This window comes from Plutella xylostella, chromosome 15 (genome assembly GCF_932276165.1).
Source record: "Plutella xylostella chromosome 15, ilPluXylo3.1, whole genome shotgun sequence".
NCBI lineage: Eukaryota > Metazoa > Arthropoda > Insecta > Lepidoptera > Plutellidae > Plutella > Plutella xylostella.
Genome location: NC_063995.1, coordinates 7210744 through 7238538, shown reverse-complemented (window position 1 = coordinate 7238538; position 27795 = coordinate 7210744). Strand labels below are relative to the sequence as shown.

At 42.4% G+C, this 27795-nt stretch overlaps 2 protein-coding genes across 2 annotated transcripts; one reads left to right on the top strand and one right to left on the bottom strand.

Annotated features, from left to right (window-relative positions):
- The first annotated feature begins 1892 nt into the window (after positions 1-1892).
- LOC105381470 (exocyst complex component 2) lies at positions 1893-18965 on the top strand. The gene is made up of 18 exons (XM_048625838.1): positions 1893-1951; positions 2073-2199; positions 2441-2593; positions 2905-3097; positions 3293-3404; positions 3892-4051; positions 4350-4564; positions 4851-4966; positions 5433-5569; positions 6735-6913; positions 12961-13164; positions 13484-13636; positions 14209-14379; positions 15094-15269; positions 15562-15793; positions 16315-16502; positions 18460-18519; positions 18652-18965. The coding sequence occupies exons 2-18, from the start codon at positions 2091-2093 to the stop codon at positions 18734-18736; spliced, it is 2643 nt and encodes an 880-aa protein (XP_048481795.1). The 5' UTR covers positions 1893-1951; positions 2073-2090; the 3' UTR covers positions 18737-18965.
- LOC105381436 (probable multidrug resistance-associated protein lethal(2)03659) lies at positions 18905-27736 on the bottom strand. Its single transcript, XM_048625836.1, has 23 exons — positions 27603-27736; positions 27391-27475; positions 27033-27189; positions 26732-26945; positions 26533-26653; positions 26347-26465; positions 26110-26266; positions 25756-25952; positions 25602-25684; positions 25400-25523; positions 25157-25321; positions 24781-24947; positions 22292-22471; positions 21937-22084; positions 21705-21855; positions 21354-21581; positions 21038-21201; positions 20698-20832; positions 20349-20504; positions 20029-20149; positions 19632-19870; positions 19138-19278; positions 18905-19007 (listed from the first exon to the last, which is right to left on the bottom strand). The coding sequence occupies exons 1-23, from the start codon at positions 27714-27716 to the stop codon at positions 18984-18986; spliced, it is 3390 nt and encodes a 1129-aa protein (XP_048481793.1). The 5' UTR covers positions 27717-27736; the 3' UTR covers positions 18905-18983.
- Positions 27737-27795: the final 59 nt, after the last annotated feature.

Here is a 27795-nt window from a genome sequence, read left to right as displayed (position 1 = left end):
AAAATTCCCAATTATTCTTAAAATCAGAGAGGCCCTTTACCGCTGTCACGTACAAAATTTTGAAGTTGTAATTGCTTGGATCCCCGGCCATAGTGGTATTCTTGGTAACGAGGCGGCAGATTCTTGCGCTCGAGAAGCAGTTCAGTCCGGCTCTCTTACACGGTACCATAATTATTCCCACGACCTTGCTTCTCTCGCCAAACCAAAGTTAGACAAAGCTTGGAAAATGACATGGGACACCTCCAAGCAAATTAAGGGAAAACATTTTGCCAGCATCCAGCCCAATATTCCAATAAAACCTTGGTTTTTCAAAGCGAAGCATCTGGAAAAACGCGTAATCTCTACTATTTGTCGTCTACGACTAGGACATGCGTGCACCCCGGTGCACTTAGCCAAGATCCGGGTTCGAGATAGCTCCCTATGTGAATGTGGACTCGATGATGGTTCTGCTGACCATATTTTACTACAATGTCCCAATCATCAGCTCTCCTTATACGACATCTTGCCCCCTTCCTTTCCTCGTCCGGTTAATACTAACTTCCTCCTAACCCATGTAAATACTCCCCTTGTAAATATTCTTAGTAGATTTATTAAAACTAACATAATAAAACTGTAACTATAATAAATGTAATATTAGTATGTGTTAAAAACTTCATCAAGCCAAGGTATAGTGCCACAATCTTATCTGTTCCGGTGGTCAAAATGTGCAACTAACGAGACGTCATTGTCAAACGTCATTTCATACTCTGTGCGTTATTTGAGTTGTCAATTTCTGCGAAGAGGCTGACGCTACGTTATTTAATTTGTTTTGTGATTTTCTGGGTGTAATAATGCCAAAAGCGCTGAAAAGTGATGCAAGAAAAGTAATACTAGATGTATTGGCTTTTATGCAGGAAGATTACGTATTCAGGCGCCTTTAATTCCATTAGAAAAATTGGAAGAACGAGTTGCAGCGGCTACAGGTTAGTGTTGCCAAATATGACGAATAATTTTACCCATATACTCACATGTAATTTTATTAATATTTTCCCGAGAGACCCGTACCCCAGCAGCGGGGACGGGATGGGTCGTGATGAAAGTATACTATAATCTTTATTTTTCTTTGATTACAGGTGTGACTGAAGCTGCGTATTTACACCTTAGGCAGTATACCAAGAAGAATTTCTCGCACCTGCAGCGATTTTAGACGAAATAATGATGATTAATGACATCTTCTTCTTCCACTACGAGTATCAAGGGTTGGCTGGAAGAAATGGATTTTTGGCAATAAGCCTTTGTACATTGTCTGAATTTCTTTTGTAATTTTATGCTCTTGTTTCTTGTTACTTTAGAAAATGAAAAAAATAAAGTGTTTATAAATTAATAAATAATAATTAGGTAAGTACTTAATAGTTTTTTTTTAAGTCTATCTATCTCGTTATTCTCACGACCCACAGATATTACCTATATCATTGTAAAATCTAGATTTAATTCTTTATATCAGAACATAATCAGAACTAATTTTGTTTCTGTTCGCCGTGGACAAATTTTTTATACAACAAATTTCGTTTGATATATTATATCCTCTTTCATTTACTATCGACCCTATATTTTGATTTATCTATACTTATGAATGTAACTAATTATAAAAATAGGTAATAGCAGAAATGCATTGTCGTTTAAACCAGAAATAGGCAAAATTTAATCGATGGCATCACTGGATTCGATCACAGCGAAGTCGCCACCGGAACAGATAAGATTGTGGCACTATACGTGATTATTTTGAATGTAGAGTCATTAATACCACCGTACATTTTAACTTGCTCTACTGTTTCCTATTTCAACACATGATATTGGCGGAATTTACTGTGCTAGTCACGCACAGTACAAGTGCCATACAAAACAAGAATATACAGTTTTGGTTGTAAAGTTTTGATTTTATTTTAAAAATTATTAATTTCAAGCTCCAGAGGTATTGCGGCTAAGATATTTTTTAATTTAGATAAATTTAACTTAGTCCTTGTCATCATAGAAAGTTCAATCTGATAATTTTTACTGTTATTTTCTGATAACAAATAATTTGTATTTTCTAGCGGTTTAGCCTGTACATTATGGGTCCACCACCTGTAGTAACAGGCATATCCCCTAAGGAAGGCCCCCCAGGCACTAGAGTTACAATAAGAGGAGAATTTCTTGGCACAAGTGCAACAGACCTTATAGGTAAGTTATTTTTTATCTTTAGCTTAGTGGTTTGTGATGTGAATGTGAAATGTGTTGTTTTTATCATATTATACACACTTAACGTCTCAAAATAATACCATATTCGCGAAATTCTGTGAATTACAGCCCAAATGCTACAAGTGATATTACTGCACCTTATACTATGCTTAGTGCCTAAATGCTGAAATTATAGAATTATCTGAAGGGGCGTATCATAGAATAATAATGACGATTGTTGCAGGTTTAAAAATATGTGGATGTGACTGTCTGTTATCAGCTGAGTGGAAAAGTAAAAACAAAATAATAGCTAGATCAGGCCCATGCAAGGGTAGGGGAGATATTATTGTAACCACCAGATCTGGCGGAGAGGGCACTTCTACTGTTCAATTTAGAGGTAAGTTTTATTTATTTATACTTTATTGCACAATTTACAATAGTAATAATGTACAATCAGGTTGACTTAAAAAAACATAATTATGATTGTGGAATCCTAATAATAATACCTCTACCCTAAAACTATGTAAATACAATAATAAGTAAGTAACTAACATAGATTTTATTACATCACACTAACAAAAAACTGAATATTTGTAGCAAAAATGAAAAAATCTTCTTGTTTTTACCTTTTAGACTCTAAATTAAATAATAGTTGGAATGTTAGATGCCAAAAAAAAACTTAATTTGCAATCATATTCTTCCAACTAGGCTACCATGAGTCAATAGGGCCGGTGAAAGAGAGTGCAGTATGGGTGGAGGAGTCGGCCCCCCTGTCCCTGCCGTGGGGCCGCCGGCCCATGTCCCCCACCACATACACCCCGCCGGACCCCCTCGGACTGTCCACCGAGGGGGATGACTGCAAGTTTCCCGAAGAAGAACTCCATGAGTTGTATCCAGATGGGTGAGAATAATCCTTCAAATAATGGTGCTGTCTGGTTCAATAGTAGCTATAATCTTTTGTACCTTGCAAACTAACTAACCACCTATTTATAAATTTATTCATTGTATATCATTGATTGTATTATGATATTTAAAAGAGCTTACAGTTACATACTACTACTAATTCTAGAGTGAAATGAATTTGAATTGTTTCTAGGTCTGGCAATCTCTCTGATGAGAACTTCGAGCCAGGCTGGTATCTGCTGGAGCACCACAGTAACACTTCCTATGAAGACCTGAAGGCTGGCATGGTGTTCTTGCAAAGAAAGGTAAGATTTCCTACTACATAGCCTATCTCTTCTAAATACTATTAACATGAAAAATACCCATATACTTAGTAAAATTTAGCAAGTCTTTATTTTATGATTTAGGTAATTGGACAGACAGAACTATTGGTCTTAGAGATAGTTTCTTTATGAGAAAGGCAGCAGTGAAAGTCAACCTAAATACTTGGATAAACTTGAACTCAACTTATTACCACTAACCTTACTTAATATATGTTGACAATAACTGAGTCTATACAGTATAGCAGCACTCCTAGGAACAAGCCAGAAGCCCAACTTTAGACAGTCCCAAACTAGGCCTTAAGGTCACCGCACATATAACTTAAATGGATCGCCTTATTTTCGTCTATCAACCAGTTGAACGCGAGCTCGCGAACACCTTCGCGGCAGGGTATATAATGTGCGGTCACCATTAAACAACCCAACATCCACAATCCTCACCAACCCCTCCATCTCTAACCCCCCACCCCAGGTTGAAGGTCAGAAGGAGGGCCAGCTGCACCTGCTGAAGGCCAACACGGGCGCGGTGATGGAGCAGCTGGACCGGCTCGTGCTGCTCAAGAACATGTTCGAGGAGGACGAGAGGAAAGCTGGTAGAGAGCCGCTGCCGAGCCTGCAGGCTGCTATTGAAGGTACGCTTGATACTGTTCAAGATTTGGTAAGCCTTAATAATTATAAATTTTCTCTATTTAGATCTACATTTATCTTGATTACCTAAAAACTTAATGTTGTGGAGACCAACAGTAGTTCAGTCTGTCTTATGTAGGTGGTAATGAACTCACATATCATGAAACTATTAGAAAGAAACAGCCCACCATCACAAGATTGAATCTATCTCTAAAGCATAATAAATAATAAATATAAATTTCCTATTATGATTGTATTATAATACCTATTATTACCTACTTAGATGAATTGTATTTGTCCCAGAATCCATCACGCTAGCGGACTCACTATTCTCGGAGATCTTATCTCGTAAAGACAACGCGGACAAGACGCGGGAGGCGCTCTCGCTGCTCACGAGACACAAGTTCCTGTTCCAACTGCCAGCAAATATAGATAAGAACATCAAGAAGAAAGACTACGATCTGGTGGTCAATGATTATGCGAGGGTCAAGAATCTGTTCGGGAATACTGATGTTAAGGTAAGTGCAGTGTTGTGTGCATTGTTGGATTATATGGGGTTTTGCAAAAGTGGTATCTTCTTTTTCACTACTCCTCCTAAAAAGTGGTATAGTAAGACGAAAAGTGGTTATTGCGATGAACATTTTTCTACGACATTTGGAAATAAAAAAATAATACTTTTAAACACTTCACTTTTTGTTACGACAGCTGGATATGGTTTTGAATAAGTAACTAAACAACATATATTTTTTTTGTCATCTCATACTGGTAAAAAATTCATCTTTTAATTTACAATTTCGTTTACAGCTCTTCCAGAAGATATTGACTGATATCGACAGGAAGATCGATGATTTAAAAACGAAATTGCGAGAGCAAATCCAGACGATGCCCATCAACATACAGGATCAGAGGAAATACATCAGGTAACACCTAATTTTCTTAGTATAACTCAAGGATTTTCTCAGAACATTTTTAAACATAAATTTTAGTTTAGATTTAATTATCCGTGATATAAAAGAGGCTAAATAAGTTAAGTAAGTTTGCAATAAACATTACACATCGCAAAATAAATCCATTCATCACACAACATTCTACAGTGCAGGGATGAGGAAGGCTGAGGACAGAGTATCGTCTTTTCCAAGAGGCAAGACGATACTCTGTCCTTGGCATTCCTCCGATAATTTTTAATTCAGAATATCAACGATTTCCGCAATGTTACATAATTAAATCGTAAATCCATATTATTATATCTACAGGGTGTTGCAAACAGGTTATAGTCAGCCGAAAGGGCGTGACTCTGATTTACATTCTTAACAAGTTTTTTTGTCACCCCCCTTTTGGCTTAGCCACCACTTTGTCCACATCTTTATAACCCTAGTTTCCCCCCAGACTGCTGATAAGCCTGAACTGGGACGGCGACGCGGCGTGGGTGGCCATCAACAGCCGCAAGGACTACCTCATGGCGCTGCTCGACAAGGTCAAGGACCACTTCAAGCAGAAGGAGGAGCAGGAGGCCGCTGATAAGGGTATGATGCTTCATCATCATCAACTTACAGTTAAATTTATAGAAACATGTGCAAGGAGTGGAGGATGTTTACCGAAAGCGGTATTTAGACAAATAATCATCAACCACTGAACATAATGACAGGAGAAAATACTAGGTAGGTTTCTTGCCGTGTCAGACTATAGGCGGTTGCCTTGTATGACACCCTGAAGAAGTGCCTGACTTATTGTACAGATTTCGTAGGGTGCATGAAAGGAGCCTCATCAGGAGAAGTAATTCCCGCATCACGCTGTATATATAGACCGAACGCAAGAAACACATTAAATACTATCAAATACACACCATCATATAACACACTCAACCCCTCCCAGGCAAGCGTATCTAAGTCCAAGTCTCCCGACAGCGCAAGAAACAGATTGCATAATTGTGAATAAATGAATTCTATTCTATTCATATTATCAAATGTATAGCACATAACACACTCAACCCCTCCTAGACCAGTCATCACATAAAGCTGCGTACACACCGGGCCAACGAAGGCCAACGAACGGGTTACGTTGGCCTTCGTTGCTGCAATCTGCCCTGTATTATGTATGATAAATATCCATCGTTGGGATAACCGTTGGCGTTCGTTGGGCGTTCGTTGGCCCGGTGTGTACGCAGCTTGACACACTCAACCCCTTTACAAATATACCTACAGCATCAAATAACACACTCAACCCCCAGGCAAGCGCAAGTCCAAATCCTCCGAAACCTCCGGCTGGTCGGAGGCGGCGGGCGAGTGGCTGCTTCCAAATACACACCATCACATAACCCTCTCAACCCTCCACCCGCAGGCAAGCGCAAGTCCAAGCCCGACAGCGGTGGCTGGTCGGCGGCCACCAACCCTAGAAGAAGTACACAATTTACTTTCATAAATTTACATAATCACATAACCTACTCAACCCAACCCCCCCAGGCAAGCGCAAGTCCAAATCCCCCGACAGCGGTGGCTGGTCGGCGGCAGCGGGCGAGTGGCTGCTTCCAAATACACATCATCACATAACACACCTCACTCCCCCCCAGGCAAGCGCAAGTCCAAATCCCCCAACACCTCTGGTTGGTCGACGGCCACCGACCCAAGAAGTACACAATTTACTTTCATAAATTTACATCGTCACATAACACACTCAACCCTACCCCCCCAGGCAAACGCAAGTCCAAGCCCGACAGCGGTGGCTGGTCGGCAGCGGCGGGCGAGTGGCTGGCGGCGGCGTGCGCGCTGCTGGCGGAGCAGCTGGCAGCGCTGTGGACGCTGGCCAAGTGGTACTTCGCCGGCGAGCTGGCCGGTTCTCCGACCGCTAATAATAGGCAGGAGCAGTTTAAGGTCAGTGTGGGGGTGAACCTTTAAGTTTTTGTAGTTTGGAGAAACGAAAAAGTTTATGTGTCTTTCTGGCGTCTATATCCATTATGTAATCACGGTTTCATGATAGATGGCAGACGAAGCACCGCGCCGTTTTGTTTGAAAACATAAGCGTTCATAGTTTATACAAACTTTGACAGCCTAGGCCAGGATACTTATGGAAGTGGCCAGGGTAAACCATGTTTCTGTTTGCTTCAGTCATCAACTCATGTTTCAAAAGTTTCTGTTTTGTATATGCCTGAGGCGCAACTTTGAATACGAAATATAAATATTGTAGAAGATAGCCACACCGGCTGACGCTCCAGGCAGCGTGTGACGTCATCGAGCTTATAAAAGGCAGCGCGCGCCTTGGCGGCCCTCTTACTTTGGCTCAGGGCGACTAGGGATCGGACGTGTCACTGTCGTATTTTGTAAAAATTGCTTTGTAGGTTAGGATCTAGGTTAGCTTGCTATTTTGTGATTGTTGCTTCCAAATTGCTTAGTTTTAGTTGATTAGTGTTTTGTTCTAATTTGTGTGATTTTCTGTGTGAGGTTAAATTATTAAAAATAAATGTGACGATAGGTTTTTGTGAAACGTGTTTTTTTTTAAGTAAATTAGGCCATAATTCCCTATATCAGAAGTGGGATAGGATACCATTGTCCTATCTGTACTGCTGTGTTACGGAATTTTGATTTTTTTACGTAATTTGAATAATTTAGTTTTGTTTTTGTAAATTAACCTCAAAGTTTTCATTGTAAATAGTTTCAACATGTCTGATAGGCAAGAAAGGCATCGTAGTCGCGATAGAAGTAGTAAAAAGCGCAGTAGACATCGTAATAGAACGCCGGATAACGAACTCAGGCAACAGATGACATTGTTGCTTGAGCGTATCAATGCGTTAGAAAATCAACCACGACAGTTGACACGGCCGGACGCTAGCACGCCGGCGCCAACCACTTCACGTGCACCCTCCGTGTCACGGTTCAGCGAGACCATCAGAGGAGCTGAGGCGCCGCCCGCGAGCGAGGTGACGGCCGTGCCAACTACCGTGGACTTGGAGCTGAGTGTGGCGGATAGGATCGCTACTGCGATCCAATCTACGATTTGCAATTCGGTGAGATCTAACCAACATTTTTATATTTCAAACTTTGATCCGTCTTTGCATGATATTGAAGTGTGGTGTAACGAGGTTGATCAGGCCAAGGTTATTAATGGTTGGTCTGACAACGAGTGCCTTTCTAGAATAGGTAACTGTCTAAAAGGAAATGCTAGGTTGTGGTTAAATGAGTGGTCAACAACTGATCGTAGCTGGAGTAATTTCAAGCGGGAATTCAAACCACTGTGCCCTAAAAATCTCGATGTTGCCGATATATTGTTTAGTGTGATGAGTACTAATTCTGATAACTATTCTACCTATGCTGATTATGCGCGGCGCTCATTACTCCGGTTACGAATAGTGAAAGGATTAAGTGAGGACTTGATTGCGGCTATTATAATAAGGGGCATAATGGACCCCCAGATTCGTGCAGCGGCAACCAACGCCAAGCTTATGCCTTGTGACCTTGTGGATTTTTTCTCGATTTATGTGAAACCAAGTGTTAAAGAACCGCGGGTTAAAACTGGTAGTGCGGATGCTAAACCCAAACGTTTCGATAACACGAGAAAGCGTCGTTTTGAAGAAGGAAAGTGTTTTAATTGTGGTTTAGCCGGTCATAGGCAGGACAGGTGCCATAAGCGAACTAGGATTGAACGTAATGAACAACTACCCTCAAATTCCAATTCGGGTCAATCAAATACATCAACTTTACCATTGCATAAATCAGACCCTTGTTCTTTCTGTAAGAAACCGGGACATCGAGTTGAATCCTGCTTTGCTAAACTTAAATCAGAGGCTCGTAATAAAAATAATGTGAACTTTTGTCGTGAGAATATCATAAAGGGTAATAATGACGTTGTCGTAGCTGTGATACAAGGTGTACCCACTGATATTTTAATTGATAGTGGTTCCACTATTTCGCTGATATCTACGTCGTTACTTAAGCATTTTGACTGCGTTCGGCGACCGGCTTTTCGAGTGTTGCGTGGTATTGGCGGACAGGAAATAGAATCCACCTACTATGTTACTTTGCCCATAGAGTTTGACGAGATTACAATGGAAGTTGATTTGTTTGTCGTTGCGGCTGAGTATATGAACACGCCAGTTATAATTGGTACTGATGTATTGAATCGTAAAGGTGTTACATATGTGCGTACTAGCGAACGTCAGTACATTAGACATGAGGATAGGAGCCCTGCCAAAGTTTTTGTAATTGAGGCTGATGCACAGGTGCCCGTTAAAACGACATTACTAGACGATGATTTTGAAAGGTTAAAGGTCCTGATTAATGAATTTTCCGATTATTTTATAACCGGAATCGCGAATACAACCGTAAATACTGGATCAATGTGCATCAGGCTCAACAGTGACACTCCGGTTAAGTATAGGCCGTATCGACTATCACATTCCGAGACTTTGCGTGTTCGTGAGATTGTTAAAGATCTATTGGATAAGTGTGTCATCAGGGAGTCAGAGTCCGAGTACGCGAGTCCAATACTGCTAGTTAAAAAGAAAGACGGTGCGGACCGCATGTGTGTTGACTTTCGGAAACTTAACGAATTGACTGTGAAAGATAGGTTTCCCTTGCCCCTGATAGATTCGCACATTGATAGGTTAGGTCAAAATACCTACTTCACCTCACTGGACATGGCCACTGGGTTCCATCAGATACCAATGGATGACGAGTCAATTCACAAGACAGCCTTCGTCACGCCGGAAGGGCATTATGAATATCTCAAAATGCCTTATGGTCTGGCGAACGCTCCCGTTGTTTATCAGCGAATCATATCAAAAACGCTTCAGGAACTGATTGAACCCGGTTGGACTCTGGTCTACATTGATGACGTCCTTATTCTAAGTGACAGCATCGAAGAGGGCTTTGTACGTTTGCGTAAGGCCTTAGAGGTGTTAACAAAAGCTGGATTTTCAATAAATCTAAAAAAATGTACCTTCCTGTCCACCGAGATTGAATATTTAGGACGAACTATTAGTCGAGGTCAGGTGCGACCGAGCGCTAGTAAGGTTAAGGCCCTTGTTGAATCTCCAACCCCTAAAACTGTCAAACAGGTACGCCAATTTCTCGGTTTGGCAAGTTATTTCCGCCGCTATATAGCAGGCTTCGCTAGTAAAGTAGCATGCATCGCGAAATTGACCAAGAAGGGAGTAGATTTTCACTGGGGAAATGATCAGGAAACTGCACGTCAAGAGGTGATAGCTTGTCTCACTCAGGAGCCAGTACTTGCTATTTACGATCCGAAATTACCCATCGAAGTCCACACCGACGCCAGTTCCGTTGGGTATGGTGCTGTGCTGTTGCAAATTGATGAGTCAGGTCACAAACGTGTCATTGCTTACTTTAGTAGACTAACCCAAGGCGCAGAAGCTAAGTACCACTCTTACGAATTAGAGACATTGGCAGTAGTAAAGGCTTTGCAAAATTTTCGCCATTACCTAATCGGCAATAAATTTTTGGTAGTTACGGATTGTAATGCTCTTAAACTTACGCAGCGAAAAAAGGATCTGTTGCCTAGGATAGCCAGGTGGTGGATATACCTACAAGACTTTGACTTTTCCCTTGAATACCGTAAGGGTACATGCATGTCTCACGCCGACTACTTAAGTCGTAATCCTGTCAATGTTTGTAGCGTACAGAAGCCACAGAACTGGGCTCAAGCAGCACAGGCTGCTGATGCAGAGACCCTTGACTTGTTAGAAAAACTTACTGACGGACGACTAGATGCAAACCGTTATGTCAAAAAGAACGATCTTCTATACTACAAGTATTCATGTGCTGGCGAGCAACCACGCTTACTTTGCTTTATACCGAAAGGACATAGGCTAAGTCTGTTGCGTATATTTCATGATGAGCACGACCATCCTGGAATAGACAAAACTGTAGAGTTAATACTTAAGCACTTCTGGTTTCCAAGTCTTAGGGCTTTTGTTCAAAAATATGTTGGCCACTGCTTAATCTGCTTGTCACACAAGAAAGTTCCACGAGCGCCCCTTCAGCCTATTCACTCGTGGCAAAAACCGGAGATACCTTTTGAGACCATTCATGCTGATGCATTGGGACCGTTGCCAGAATCCAACGGCTATCGGTATGTGTTAATAGTTGTAGATGCGTACTCTAAGTACTGTCTCCTTTACCCTATGTACAAACAAGACGCTGTAGAGTTAAAACGGCATATTACTAACACTGTATCATTGTTTGGTACGCCAAAACTGATTGTCGCCGATAGGGGTCGAATGTTTCAAAGCGCAGAGTTTCTTAATTGGACAACTGACTTAGGCTGTGACACGCATCTAATTACTCCAGAGATGCATCAATCTAATGGGCAGGTTGAAAGATATTGCCGAACCCTGCTCAATATGATTAGGATTGAGGTTAATCACCGTCAGGAAAAATGGTCTGATGTTATGTGGAGACTGCAGCTGATTTTGAACATAACTAAGCATCGAACCACCCAACAATCTCCTCTCAATCTGCTGGTTGGCATAGATGCTGCAACTCCAGTGATCAGAAACTTAGTCCGGGATGTTGCCTTCGAGGGTTCCCATGCTAATCGTGAAGCACTTCGCGAAATGAGTCGCCAGCGTGCTTCTGAACGGTTGAGACAAAATCAGGCTCAACAGGACGCTTATGTAAATAGCGGCCGGAGAACACCACGAGCTTTTGAAGTTGGCTCCATGGCATTTGTGATCAAAAAGGCTCAAACCACTGGTAAATTGGACTCCTGTATGCGCGGGCCTTACAAAGTAGTAAAGGTCTTGCCGAATGGAAGATATGAGCTTCAATTGGTGTCAGGCTCATATGGAAAATCAACTCAAGCAGCCGCTGAGTTCATGGTTCCATGGAAGGGCGAGTGGACGCCGGAAATATGTGCAGCCTATTTCGAAGGTAAGTGAGCAGACCTCACATGTTTGTTTTTATGTTTTTCGGGCAGACCCCAACGTGAGCAGACCTCACATGTTTGTTTTTATGTTTTTCGGGCAGACCCCGACGTGAGCAGACCTCACATGTTTGTTTTTATGTTTTTCGGGCAGACCCCGACGTGAGCAGACCTCACATGTTTGTTTTTATGTTTTTCGGGCAGACCCCGACGTGAGCAGACCTCACATGATTGTTTTTATTTTTTTCGGGCAGACCCCGACGTGAGCAGACCTCACATGATTGATTTTATGTTTTTCGGGCAGACCCCGACGTGAGCAGACCTCACGAGCCATATTTTAACTGGGCAGACCCCAGTTCTGAGCAGACCTCAGTATTTCCTCATGATTTTGTTAAATGAGAACTAATGTCAGCAATTTTTCAAACAGATGCTGATGTGGACGGGCCTGATGTTATGTCGGGTCCTGCAGCACCAGAAGATGTGCAGCTGGCGGGACCCTCAACTTCAAGGGAGCACGAGGACGTTCTCCAGTCAGGAGCGGCCGTGTAGAAGATAGCCACACCGGCTGACGCTCCAGGCAGCGTGTGACGTCATCGAGCTTATAAAAGGCAGCGCGCGCCTTGGCGGCCCTCTTACTTTGGCTCAGGGCGACTAGGGATCGGACGTGTCACTGTCGTATTTTGTAAAAATTGCTTTGTAGGTTAGGATCTAGGTTAGCTTGCTATTTTGTGATTGTTGCTTCCAAATTGCTTAGTTTTAGTTGATTAGTGTTTTGTTCTAATTTGTGTGATTTTCTGTGTGAGGTTAAATTATTAAAAATAAATGTGACGATAGGTTTTTGTGAAACGTGTTTTTTTTTAAGTAAATTAGGCCATAATTCCCTATAATATGTATATTTATATCTCTTTCTCTGTACTTATATATAAATTAATATTGCTGTCTAAGCCAAGTAAAGTTTTTCTTTCTTTCTAAAAAACTAAAAATTACCCATACCCATAGTCCATTCCTTTACAAATTCTTCAAATCCTTTTTCTCTCCACAGCAAATGATAATCGAATCCGTGGAGCTATTCGCCACACACATGCGCGGCTGCCTGCTCCCCGGCGGGGGCGCGGGGGGCGGCGGGGGTGGGACCGGGGGCGCGGGGGGCGCGGGGGCGGAGCGGGTTCGGGCCAGGCTGGTGGAGAACCTGCGCGCGCTTAGAGAGATGTATGAGGCGCTCATCAAACTGGATCTGCCTTCGCAGGTGGGATTTATATGTTACTTTATGCGATCTGCATATGAGTATGAGTTACTTTACAGCATATTATATTATCTATACATAATCTCCCCTATCTCAAGGTTGCCTGTAAGAGATCGCTCTCATCGATAAAGCCGCTTATTGTACCTATACATTTTTTCTAGTCTATAAGTATGTTTTTGTATGTCTTATTTATGTGGTGTTCAATAAAGTAATATATTCTATTAAACACGGAGTCTGAATGCAGTCGCCATGGCCACGGCTAGAAGGAAATATTATAATATTATTATGATTCTATTCTATCTATTCTATTCTACCTCCCCAGCCGCTCAGCATAGTGGAGGGTGTGATCTTCGAGTACCGCGCGCACGGCATGACCGCCTTCTTGCAGCGCGCGCTGCGCCGGGTGAAGGCGCTGGCTGGGCAGGAGACGTGGAGGATTGTCGAGTTTACGGAATATGGGGCTATTACTAATACGGTTAGTGTGATTGATTATTATCTTAATTTGTATGGTCAGCTTTAATAACATACTGTATTATAGGCACACAGCTGGCGTGACGGGCGGGGAAGTTACTCGCTCCCCTCGTCCCCGCGCACACTTTTCTACCGCGCACAACTCACATAATTACGCTCGTGTGGCCTCACCCTTAAACGGAATAATGGGAAAACATATGTATACAAATACATACATCCGATGTGACGCTAGTGTGGCGTCGCTGTCCCGTCACCATCTTGTACTACCGGGTAACCGGCAGATCAGATCTATAGAATCTTAGGGTGGGTTGCACCATTTAACTTTAACTATTACAAACGTCAAATCTCTTGAAGATTGATCTCTCTCGTCAAGGGATTTGACGTTGGTAATAGTTAAAGTTAAATGGTGCAACCCACCCTTACACGCTATGTCTCACTCTTTGGCCTTCATTCAGGAGTCAATACGTGATCGGACTGTTCGGAGGCAAGTTTTGAAAGTTTTGGAACATATAGCGTTCCTATCGACAAATACCGTACAAAAAATATAGACTGAAACGATGATTATTTCTTCCACAGCCGCACGAGCTAGAAGCCATAGTCAAAGACGCGCTGACCCAGATCCACGAGTGTGTATTCGCTCCGGGGCGGCGCGAGCGGCCGCTGCTGGAGGCGGGCGCGCTGCAGCAGCACTCGCGCCCGCTGCTGCTGGCCGCCGCGCCCGCGCTCGACCACCCGCCGCCCGACCAGGTAATAATAATAATAATGTCCACCTGGTCGAATTTCGACCACGGCCGCCAATCTCATTTTAGATCAGCCATGCATCGGCGCGGGACTGGATTATAGTGCCCAAGTGTGCGCGCAATACACAGGTCCCACCCGGGAATCGAACCCGAGACCTCTGGATCGTGAAGCAGAGCTTCTACCACTAGACCACAGAGGCAGTTACACTCTGTACCGACCAGGTACACCAGTATACACCACCCGCTGCCCGACCAGGTACATCTCTAGATAGTTCACTCGCGTGCAGTGAAAAAGGTCTAGTGACAATAGGCTACTTGACTTATATCAAATTTGGCGCCATAAATGAGTTGCTGCAGTATTTACCTTACAAAACCTATTTGATGAAAGTGGATTTTTTTCATTGCTCACATGCGTATAAAGTAAAGTAGCTATTCGCGTCTATCTGTATCTATGTATGTATTCTTATATATTTAAATCACAATGGATTTTGATGCGGTTTATTAAATTAGATAGAGTGATTTTAGAAGAAGGTTTACCCTTTTAGGGCTTTGGACCAGCGGGATGAACAACGACCCACTCTTATGTCTCCACTCGTGGACTCGTCTTCTCTCGTAGTCATTTTTCCTTCCGCAGATATGACCAACGCAATGGGAGCGTGCAAAACCATCTTCTCACCTCACCTTGTGGATTCTTCTTTATAGACCTCCCTTTATCTTACAGCAGGAGTTCAACAACACCAGCCTGTCGGTGGCACTGGACCAGCCTCTGGACGAGACGTTGCCACATAGTGCGCAGGACCGCGGCCCGAGCTGGCAACAACGCCTGCTGATAGCGGCTTGCAACGCGCACTATACGAGGAAGGTCACGCTCAATAATATCGCGAAAGCTTATGAGCAGTAAGTGTAATCTTTGTTTAGTTTAGTAGGTATAAAGTCCACAAAGCCAACAAACTCCTTGAATTATTTGGAGCAGAGTATATTATTGTACCATGGAATAGTATAGCTGTCATCTCTACAAAATTAAATACAGATTAGAGGACCAGGGGTCCATAACCTACAATAGAAATAAAGGTGGTTTAACTTCTGAATGTTTGATTATGTTAGTTTGTGGCGTGGCAGCACCTAAATCACCTTGAATTTTCACTTTTTTTATGGCACATAGAATGATTCTGATCTTTCTGTTTCCCAGATATGAATTTCCAGTACCAACACTAGCAATCCAGACCACCAAGGAAGCCCTGAGCAATCTGGAAGCGACTATAGCAGAAACCTACTTGGAGCACAAGGGAGACCCTCTAGTGGGCACCATCGAGCCCAGCATGTACATGGGGCGGCATAAAGTGGACCCCGATGAGGTGGTCGAGGACGCGAGGCCGTATGTGTACGAGATTATTAATAATCTCATAGCCGTACATGCTGAGGTGAGGATTTTAGTTGACGTTTATTGCGTTTGTGTTGTTTGTTGAGGCTACAATCTATAATTCTTTATAACCACGGACTTCGTCGGTCTTTTTTATGCTGTCGGGGATATACCTTCTACGTATGTTAAAATTACTTTTAAACCCCCGATAAAAAGAGGGGTGTTATAAGTTTAACGTGTGTGTGTATCTGTTTATCTGTCTGTGATAGCGTAGCTCCCCAACGGCTGAACCAATTTTGGATTTGTTATTTGTCATATATGTTTACCCCGAGTGTTCTTAACCATATTTTATCTACATATATCTTAGGTTGTCTGGTAGAGATTGCTATAAGCAAAAAGGCCGCCTCTTTGTACTGTTTTATTTTTAAATTTGTTTTTTGTATTTTTTTCTTGGTGCAAATAAAGTGTATTGTATTGTATTGTAAATCGGCTAAGCCGTTCAAAAGTTATGAGACGTTACCTAGGTTATTATATTGGTTACAATTACAACAGCTATTTCAATTGAATTTGGAACACCCACAGGTGGACAGTGTCTGTGGCAGTGCATCGACTCGCTACGTGCGCGACATCTGCGAGACAGTGTGCGAGGAACTAGCCCGCCTCGCCGCCGCCGCCCCGGCCGGGGCCTCCCGCGCCGCCGCCTTCCGCGCGAGGCTGGAGTACAGGCTGCTGCATGTCGCCTGCCAGTCGCATCTGACCAGGAAGGCTGAGTGAGTTGTGAATGTATTCTGTCATTTTTTACACTGCTGTTGTCACATGTCGCTAGGAAGGTTGTGTTATTCAATTTTGTAAAGCCATTTGGTGATACCTCGCTGCCGCCGCCCCGGGCGGGGTCAGCCGCGCCGCCGCCTTCCGCGCCAGGCTCGAGTACAGGCTGCTGCATGTCGCCTGCCAGTCGCACTTGACCAGGAAGGCTGAGTGAGTTGTGTGGCACTAATGGTTTTGTAAATCTATTTTATCATTTTTTACACTGGTGTTAGATAGCAGACTTACCCGCGCGGCCGCCTTCCGCGCGAGGCTAGAGTGTAGACTGATGCATATAGCGTGCCAGGAAGGCTGAGTGAGTTGTTTGGTAGTTGTGATTTTTTAATCTATTCTGTCATTTCATACACTTCTAAAATCTAATCTTTCATTTTTTACACTGTCTAAATTAGATCACTAGCCGCTAGGAAGGTTGTGTTATTAATTTTTTGTAAAGCTATTTGGTGACAAAAGTTTTAAGGGTAGCTGAAGGTTTACTCTCGTTTTACATAAATCTATTCAATCATTTCTTACACTTACTTCGATTTAGAGGTTTTGAAGTTAGTTCGTTGTAAGACCATCTCCTGTTAGTCCTAATACATGCTGTGTAAATACGAGGGCGATACCGAAATGATCGGGAATAGAAAAAAGTACAAAGATATCATAATATATTTACTTTTATTGTTTTTCAAGGTAGTCTCCGTGACATTCAATGCACTTTTTCATTCGATTAAACCAATCATTGAAACAGTAATTCCAGTCTGAAGTGGATACTGTCAAAACAGCTGATTTGTAAGCTTCGACCGCCTCTTCTGTGCCGCTAAACCGTTCACCACGTAGCATATCTTTAATTCTTGGGAATGTAAAATAATCATTGGGGCTCAGATCAGGGCTATACGGAGGATGGTCCATCAACTCCACGTTTTCCATATTTAAAAACGTTCTTGTTTTGCGAGCGGTATGAGAGCTTGCATTATCGTGGTGAAGGATTATACGACGATTCGGGTTAGTTTTACGAAGTTCTCTTACGACTTCCGGCAAACAAACTGTTGTGTACCAATCAGCAGTAACCGTCCTTTGTTCTTGTAATGGAATCGTAGCCACATGGCCAGTTTTCGATACAAACGAAGCGACCATTTTTTTCGACACGCTGCGTGAGCGAATAACTTTTGTTGGCTTGACCTCACCTTCGAAGACCCAAACTGCCGATTGATGTTTTCTTTCGGGCTCATATGAATAAATCCACGATTCATCACAAGAGACGATATTGTAGACAGCATTTGAACTGCCTCCATTGAACCGTTGCAGAGCAGATCGACACCAATTAACACGAGCCGACTTTTGTTCCTCGGTCAAACGGTGGGGCACCCAGCGCGAAACTAACTTCTTGACACCCAGTTCTTCATGTAAAATGGTTTGAATGGCTGTCATACCAATGCTGAGAGAAGCCCGAATCTGCTCGTATGTCACATGTCTATCTTCTTTTATTAACTGGCGTACAGCATCGATGTTATCTTGTGTTACCGCTGTTTTTGGCCGACCAGTAGAAGGGACTGTGGTAAGAGAGGAACGTCCACGGCGAAACTCAGAATACCAACGATATATAGTCGTTTTACTTGGTGCTTCAAGTTTATAAATAGAAACAAGCTCGGCGAGACATTGTTCTTGAGATAAACCTCGACGAAAGTTGTGAAAAATTATTGCACGGAAATGTTCCCGCGTAAGATCCATTTTTTACACCGACTTGTCAAATTCAAATGGTCAATACTCTTTTATTTTTTACTTTTTTTAAAATTCAAAAATGGAATTATGTTTGAAAAAACACTACATTTGATACACCAAAAAGGTTTCACTCTAATTTATTCCTAAGTATTCTATTCCCGATCTTTTCGGTGTAGCCCTCGTAACGGTTTGCTTTTTTTTCAGGAACTACCTCATGGAAGCACTAGCCAGCGTGCCGCCTCTAGAGTTCGATGAAGATAAAAAGTAAGTTTTTTCAGACCCTTGTTCAAACTAATATTGCTTAACAGTTTGTATATTCGGATGGCTACATATCTTTCTATAATTAAAGAGCCCATGTACCATGTTTGTATACTTACATATTTATGTAATTTTCAGACGAATGGAGGTATTAGTAGAAGATTTCAAGAAAAGGATGGAGCTTCAACTAGCCAGCTTGAACAGCAATATGGAGATCGTATGAAGGTGAACGACTTTAGTACTTATAGTTTAGAATATAAGGCATATTTTTATAAGCCACACAAATAATGCTTTTGCATGCTAGTTATTTATCCTATATTAAGTATGTAGTTATAGTATTATTTAAAAGTATATTACCTACATCATGTTTATCTGTAAATAAGGAATCAAGTAACGATAAGAACATAATTTATTTTGTAATAAATATCACGAAATATAGAAATACTAATATATCCAAGGCCAGTTTAATTTCAATCATTTTTAGATTTGTAGCTCTGAAAACAAATTAACAATTAATCTAATAGAAGTATTTAAAGCAATTTATGCTCTATTAGTTACCTTACGACCCAAAATTTACCCCAAAATCGGGAAAAATGACAAAACTGGCAACATCATAATACTCACCAGTGCGGCCATTCTGCGCAAGTGTGACGTCATGACCGGGCCGGTTTCTGCCACCATTTTGCGGAAGTACCCTCCCCTCATCCGCAGCAGGATATGAGGGTGGTCGTACTCCATGAGGCGACCGGCGTCTAGCACTAGGATCTATCAGAATGGACAATAATCATAATTATTATCATATGCACTCACAACTGTAATCCCCGAAGGGGTAGTCAGAAATGGCTCACAAGCGAGCCACCAACTTTTCGCAGCACATTTGTACAATAAAAGGTGTAATAATTAAAGGATAACAGATTTAATAAGACGTTTTGTACAATACAACAAGGTCAAAGATCCGATATAGCAGTTCAGAAATCTCTAACTGAATTTATACACCATTTTTAATAATGATAAAATATGAAAATGGTGGCTGACTGGCTGTTACATAAGTAGGAGTAGGAACTAGTAGGAATGAGTACTCAGACCTATGAGTGTAAAAAATATTCCTTATTTTTTACCTTATCCGAATCTATAACAGTATTCAGCCTATGAGCAATAGTGAGCACTGTGCAACTCCTGAAGTGCACTCTAATGGCGGTCTGTATCAGAGCATCAGTCTGCGCATCCACATTGGCCGTAGCCTCATCCAGGACCAGTATAGGGTTCTTGCGAACTATCGCACGAGCTAAGCAGACTAGCTGACGCTCGCCCACACTGAAGTTGGTTCCTCCTTCTGACACCTGTTTGTAGAGGGCGCCTGTGTGACGGGAATGGGAATAGGAATAATAAGTAAAAGTTAAATCCTCCTCGTGGTCAGATGACTACTTGAGTTTGTTTAGTGTTACCATGTGTTACCTAAGCAAAGTACCTAGTTAGAAATGATTGCTTTCTTATTGAAGTTGTTAATTTACTAACCAAATCCCTCATCTTCGTTCTTCAACTCAACGTCTTCTAAAGCCCTGATTAATACCTCGTCGCTGTACTCATCGAAAGGATCCAAATTCTTTCTCATGGTTCCACTGAACAGTACTGGCTCCTAAAACATAAATATAAAATTAGGAAATTTTCACTAAATACATTCGAGAGCCATAAAAAGTTCCACGTGCCATTGCCGTGATTGCCGTTCCATATGTCACTGGAACTTTTTCACTGCTTGTGACTTTGGTGTGTGTGTGTATGAGTGTAGTAGACTTGAGTCCTATAATATAGCGAGGTTCAAAGTCCTGTGGCTTCACCTGTGGTATGATGGAGACCTTTTCCCTTAAATCATGGAGGCCGACGGAACTGGTGTCAATGCCATCGATGAATATTGACCCTTCTAAATAAGCTAGTCTGAATAGAGCTTGGATGATTGAAGATTTTCCAGCACCGGTTCTTCCAACGATGCCAATCTAAATGCAATTAATTAATTAATAAAGCTTTTATAAAAAATCTAAGGCCCTATACAGGAAAAAGGCTAGAGGCTGGCTAAGGCTGGTGACATGCACCGATCTGTCAGTTTCATACTATTTCCGAACTAGCGCTTATAATAATAGCTAAAGCTACTTATTAGATGAAAAATCTTAGATATTCAAAAAGGCATACCTTTGCTTGAGAAAGTATTTCGAAATCCAATTTGTGCAAAACGGGATCCCCATCACGAGCATATTTCAATGTTACCTCAGTGAACACAATATGTCCTTGGGAAGGCCAGCCGGAAGGTGGTTTCTTATCACCGGACTGAAAACATTGATCAACATTTAAAAAAACCGTCAATTTAAGGCTAGTACATAATTCTGCCAACCCGCACTAGGCCAGCATGGTGAACTAGGCCTAAACCCTTCCTTCATTGGACGGAGTCCCGTGCATCATCTTGTCATCATCATCACGACCCCACTCCCAGCAGTGACATAATTCTAAATCATACAACTCTCAAAGCGCATACGGCTCTCAAAATGTCCTCTTGAGGCAGTTTAGTGTACTCCAACACTCGTTCGACGCTGGTCATCTGGTTCTCCATCTCAGCCGACTGCCGCATGCCCCACTGGAATACACCAGTCAGAGATATGGACTGCGTTATTGCCAGACCTACTTTACTGCTTTCCGCATCTGAAAAAGTTCCATAAAGATTTTACTGTGACGCCGTTGAACATGCCTCCACTGTCTAAAACATACATAATTTCATCGATCGTACCCGCACGATGATAACACAATGCCAACAAACCGAACAACACAGACAAAAGCGCAATTCCGTTACTAACCGGACTTCATCAAGCAACTGAAAGTCACGCAAATAATGAAGAGCAGGCAGATGACGTCGAGGAAGTACCCGAAGGCTCGGCTGCTGGTGATGAAGAGGTACCAGGCGGCGCTGTGCAGGTCCTGGTGTCGGTCGAACTCCTGGGTCAACAACTGTTCCGTGCCAAACGAGCGGATCGTGGCTACGCCCAGGACTGTTGCGTTTAGATGACTGAACACTGGACTTCTTGCTGTATGAGTTGGAATTAGGTCGATTAGGTTAGGGCGGTATAGGCTTCCATAGTCATAAGTGGGTAAATTTGATAGATACCATGAATCTTTAATGTTGTAACAAATAAAGTAGAAAATCTTACTTATCCCTTCCAATCGCTTGACAGCACCAGTAGTGCGGATGTATATGACTCGCAGAATGTAAAATATGATCAGTGCAGCTGTGATAGGTATAATGAGGGTGAGGTCGACTAATAAGATCACTATCAACACCCCAATCAAGTTGAGAATTATCTGGAAAGTTATAAACAAAAGTAGCAAAACAATTTCCTCAAGAAAACATTATAATTATAAGCTATTTTATATAAGCTTTACTTGAAAGCAGTCCATCATAGCTTGAGGCAACAACTCGTCGACCGCACCCATGTCTTTGCTAAACCTGTTCAATATTCTTCCCGAAGAATTGGCATGGAAGAAGCTCATGGGAGAGTGAGATATGCAATCAAACATCTTGTCGTGTAACCTGAGGAATCACTTTAAAATGTCAAAAATGCAGCTGATATACTGTAGCTGTGTGTGTGTGTGTGTATATATACCTAAAGCTTAAGTTTCAAAAAGACAAACCACGAATTGCTTATATCGGTACTCACATACCGTTACGATAGTGCATGAGCTAGAGGGTTTTCTACTAGCCTAGATATGTCAATTTTAGTATAAACATGATACTCACTTTATAGAAGATCTCATGCATAGTGAGAAGAACATGAACGACCGGATCAGAGCAATGAAAATGGTGGCCAAAGTGATGACTCCAAAGATTAAGGTATAATGACTGCGCTGCAACCCCTGCTCTGCCCACAGTAAGTCGTCCATCGTGTTATCACCAGTTAACTGATCTTCCACATAGCTCCTGGAATCAGAAGATATAATGGCATAAATTACTATTTTTGAATAAGCACGAGTCAGTTTTGAAAAGCCGTTAATGCAGTCATCCATTTACAATGTTCCGAGGCCCCAACCATGTCGCATAGCCTAGATATCTGCAAGAAGACTATGGTACTTGACAGGGGCGTATTTACCCTAGGGCTAAAAGGGCTACAGCCCGGGGCGGCAGGCGGCGAAGGGCGGCCCAGGGGCGGCCGGTAGGCCGCCCTTGACTTTAGGTTGGATGATTAAAAAAGTACAGAACAATATTTTAGGACGTAAGCCTAGAACGGCCCTAAGCCATCTTTCCAAATGTTGATTTCATGTCTTAAGAAATATGATTTAAAGTATGAAAGCCGCCTTCGTTCTTTTCTGAACCGGTGGAATAGTCTAATTTTTTTCCGCCTTGGTAGGTAGTTTCTTGAAGGAAATCTAAAGTTTCTTTTTTGCCTAACTCAGTCGCCCGCTCTGCACGAGTTTATTTCTAAACGTTCTAAAATGTACTCGTCTATCCAGAAAAATCTTTTTTTTTCTTCGGAAGATATCATTATGTATGCAAATCTATCACCACAATGTTCCTATACATATGTAGGTCGGTAGGTACTCTACACTTCTTCTTCTTTCGTGTCAGTGATCATGCGAATTTTTAAATTTGTCCAGACCAAAACGAAGCCACTTTGATAGCATTCTGGTTGGCCTTCCAGAGTGCAGGTGGAAGGGCACAGGCGGCAGGAGAGTACGCATGCTCCATAGTCAGGGGAGCGGTACCACAGTCGCATAATTAGGTTGGTACCAACGGTATAGTATAGCCTCACTTGTAAAGATTGTCCTTGCAGCAGCCTACCTCTGCTCGCAACCGATTTAGAGTCTTGCAAATGTGCCAGGGGAGACTGATACCGGGAGAAAGTTTTTCGTCAAGAGGTAGGAAAGGATTCTGGGGCTGCTTTACCTACCAGAGCCTTTAGCCTTGCGTTTTATGGGTTTTTATCCGTTAAGGACACCTTACTATTTAGAAACGCTTTGTGGCTCTTGAGGCGGGAAGGTGCGGCAGTATGTGAGTAAAGTGTATGTCTGGAGTCGCATTCTTGTTTGCCTTTCTCAACAGAACATGCCACTTTTCGCCGTATGCTAGGGGGTGCTATCCCAGCCAGAGAGTAGACCTTGTAGAGCGGTGTCGGTTTGAGGCGTCCCGTTACTATACGAACTGTGTCGTTAAAAGCAAAATCTACTTCTCTAGCATGCGCGGACCTAGCCCATATCATCATCAGCCAATAATCATTCACTGCTGGACATAGGCCTCTCCCAAGGAGTGCCACAACACTCGGTCCTCGGCCTTCCTCATCCAACCACTACCGGCTCTACCCGCCTAAGGTCGTCAGGCCAGCGGCCAGGAGGGCGTCCCACGCTGCGTTTGCCTGTTCGTGGTCACCACTCCAGAACTCGTCTACCCCAACGGTTATCGGTTCTTCGGCAGATATGACCAGTCCACTACCACTTCAGCTTGCATATTTTGACAGCTATGTCGGTAACCTTAGTCCTGTGACGGATAACCTCATTTCCGATACGATCCATCAGAGAAACCCCAAGAATAGCTCTCTCCATAGCACGCTGAGCGACTTTAAATCTGTGGACCAGTCCTACCGTCAGTGTCCACGTCTCTGCACCATATGCCATCACTGGCAGGACGCACTGGTTGAAGACTTTTGTCTTCTGGCTCTGAGGAATGGGAATCTTGCCCATATGGGGCAGGCAAATTCGGCTGAGAAGCAGAGTGCTAAGCTACTTGTTCGTAGAACTTGAAGAAAGCCGTCGCAGAAGTTTGTTTCGGGAGCTAACTTTCTTATTGGTGTTTTGGCAGTGGGTTTTGTACGTGAGGGATCTATCCAGGGTCACTCTGAGGTATTTTGGTGACGAGCAGTGCTTTATTTTTTAAGTATGAAAGCCGGCCTTTGTTTTTTTGGAACCAGTGGAATAGTCTATTTTTTTCCGCCTCTGTATTTTTTAAGGAAATCTAAAGAAAAAAAATTGCCTCACTCAGTCGCCATAGTTTATTTGTAAACGTTCTAAAATGTACTCGTCTATCCAGAAATATTTTTTTTTGTTCGGTAGATATCATTAAGTATCTATGCAAATCTATCACCACAATGTTCATATACATATGTAGGTCGGTAGGTACTCTACACTGACTGCTCTTTTTGTTTTCTTTCATTCCTTGATGGGGCGGAAAACTACAAGAGCCCAGGGCGCGCAATCTTTAAATACGCCCCTGGTACTTGATTTCCACCACCCACTTACCATTTGCTAAGCCAGAAGTCTCCTGCGCTCGCGCAACATTGTGCCAAAACAAACGTTATAAGCACAAGAGCGACGCAGGGACACGCAGCTCCGGCGTAGAAGTAGTTCGTATACACTGACCCGCTCACTCGGCCCGCTGTCTGCGCCTCTGCTACTTGTCTTTGATCCTGAAAGATAACGGATTAGAGAGAGACCGTTTGGTATTGAGGGGCTTTTTGGTGATAAAGCCGACTTTTTTAAACAATGCTTTATTTGCCTATATTTTGTATTGTGTAGGTATAACTTATGGATTTGACCTGATCGGATATAGCTTAGATCAGTAAACTGCGCAGCTTCGTAGAGCCATAACATTAGGTAATCATGTGATAGTACTCACAGCCATACTACTCGCATTCAACATAGTAGATAGCCGGTACCGATGCAAGCTCGCAGTACTTGTTTCTATAACTGAAGCGGCATTCTTAATCTGTGTTGCTTCGTCCTCTTCTTTCACTTCTCGAGTGTTGTCTTCCATTAATCTAATTATGTCCAGATCTTGGGCCTGGAATTGTATCGGGAAATGAGTCATTATGAGCAAAAATATACGAGTATAGTTAAGTAAACAAATAGCTTTAGTTACCATAACATCATTATAGTTTCCATCTGTTAATATCTTCCCTTGCCGCATTATCACAATTTTGTCGACAGATTTAATGAATTGTAGTTGGTGAGTCACCAATACAACAGTTTTTCCTATTAAATATCTGGAATCAGCACAACTGTTAAAAATCGCATCTACCGTGATGAGCAACGAAGAAATATTGCATTTTTGATATATGTACCTTTTAATGCATCTTTCAAATATGTGTTTCGCAACCTGCGTATCCACAGCTGATAAAGGGTCGTCTAGCAAATAAATGTCGGCCTGAAAAATAAAATAACTCTAACACATTTCCACAAAATATCTTATATTTAATAATGCAGTATATTTATTACCTCTTTATAAACCGCCCTGGCCAAGTTGACTCTCGCCCGCTGCCCCCCGCTGAGAGACACTCCTCTCTCTCCCACGATGGTCTTATCTCCGTGCGGGAACAAGGAGATATCTCTCTCCAAGGCACACACTCGGCACACGTCCATGTATCGCTGCTTCACGAATGGCTGCCCGAATAAAATGTTCTGACGGACCGAACCTACGAGAGTATTTTCATGACATAGGTACATTTAGTAGTGGTAGCAGTCGTAGATATCGTAAACCCTATCAATTTTCTTCACAAGAAAATACGAGTAAGTCCGAAAACACCTTTAAAATCGGTGTATACCTTATAGCATAAATGTGTTAAAACTAACCGATAAACAACCAAGGCTCCTGTCCAGCATAGCTAATAGTTCCCACTGTCTTCAGGCTCCCACTAGTACAGGGAAGCTCCCCCAGTATCATGTGGAGTATAGTTGACTTCCCTGATCCCACCGCTCCTATGATTGTCGTCAGGTTTGAGGTGGGGATCTGAAATCCATTACCCATAATATTTCGGTTATGGTGCCGTTGGCAAATGAATTGGACCAGTTTCTTTATTAGTTACTTGCCTGCAAATTAATATCTTTGACATCATCCTTCTCTTGTCGTATCCACCGGCTAGAGGCATTCTCGAATTCTATAGCAAACTCTTTCATCACGACAGGATTTTTGGCGATCTTGGATGCACCTGCAGACAAATTAGTGAAAGTAATCTCGTAAAGATTGATTAATTTTACAAGGCCTTCAAAATATACCTGACTCGTCCTTGATTTTGATTTTGCTGGCATCTTCATCAATATTGTTTATAGTTAACTTGCATTCCTCACTCAGCAGATATTCTCGAATTCTTTGTATAGCCACATTCATTTCAGCTACCTGAAATCACCCTTGTATCCAACTAAAAACTTTCTTACGCTAACCCCTATCCTTTCGTAGATAAACAACAATAATTACCTGACCAATAGCCTGTGGGAAGTACAGCGTCATAGTTTGCTTCATAATGTTATAGTAGCACGTGAGGAAGAAGACACTTTCCACGCTTATTCGATCGATAAAAGTCACGTACAGGAGCAACGTGATGAAGATTCCGAAGCGGGATGTAAACATTATAAAGGACATCGTAATTCCCCGGATGTAAGATGTGCGTTTGATTGCATAGATCTCCTCTCTGGTAGAAAAGGAAAAATGCTTGTATCTTTCGATATTCTTGTTTCAAAAATTCCACATCTTTTTCCTATGGATTTATCTATCTCACCTTCTAACCGTGTCAATAATTTGCCTGAATGGATGTTCCCAAGTGTACATTTTAATGACTTCCATACCCATAACGATCTCCTTCATAAGCCTGACCCTTTCGTCTGATCTCTCTGCGGTTTGTCTTCTGTAGGCTGCTGTGCGTGTGCCTAAGAATACTGAAAGAAGATTTTTGAAATATGTTTGGGTTTATCCCTGTATGCTGGCATCGGTAGATTATATTCTGTTAGGCATACACCGTGGCAAAAAAAGTGCTTGTGTTGGTGGACAATATATCTCCTGACAAAAGCACGCCACTACCTACATACATACATGTATACATAGTTATCTACATCAATAATTTTCATAATCGTTCTTACTCTGGAAGGGTATTACGGCAAAGACGACTATCGACCCGTAAATGGCCGGCATTCCTAGTTGTCTATATAGGAAGGCGGTCATCAACTGAAACATAGAAATCCATTGAAGGGACCGCTATAGTAATTTTGTTTCTTTACGTCTTAATCTTCAGCAACCCTACTCAGAAACCAACAACTGATAGTGAGTAATACATCGTCATGAAGGTTCATACCACAGTCTCAACAGGCCCGATCCAGAGGTAATGCAGGAACAGTGGTCCCGTGTCGAAGCGGTTCACGTCGTTGGCCATCAGGTTCACCACCAGCCCCGCGCTGCTCTCCGTCATCGCCTGGGAGCTCACCTTCAGAGCCTGATGAAGAAATTGGGACGGGGAATCATCATTATCATCATCCACTGCTGGACAT

Coding starts and splice junctions, on each gene's coding strand:
- LOC105381470 (XM_048625838.1), top strand. CDS start 2,091: ATGGGTCCACCACCTGTAGTAACAGGCATATCCCCTAAGGAAGGCCCC. Junction 3,098..3,292: donor CATGAGTTGTATCCAGATGG/GTGAGAATAATC, acceptor AATTGTTTCTAG/GTCTGGCAATCTCTCTGATG. Junction 5,570..6,734: donor GCAGGAGGCCGCTGATAAGG/GTATGATGCTTC, acceptor CTACCCCCCCAG/GCAAACGCAAGTCCAAGCCC.
- LOC105381436 (XM_048625836.1), bottom strand. CDS start 27,716: ATGACGGAGAGCAGCGCGGGGCTGGTGGTGAACCTGATGGCCAACGAC. Junction 21,856..21,936: donor CTATGATGGACTGCTTTCAA/GTAAAGCTTATA, acceptor ATAACTTTCCAG/ATAATTCTCAACTTGATTGG. Junction 21,202..21,353: donor CAGTTGCTTGATGAAGTCCG/GTTAGTAACGGA, acceptor GAACTTTTTCAG/ATGCGGAAAGCAGTAAAGTA.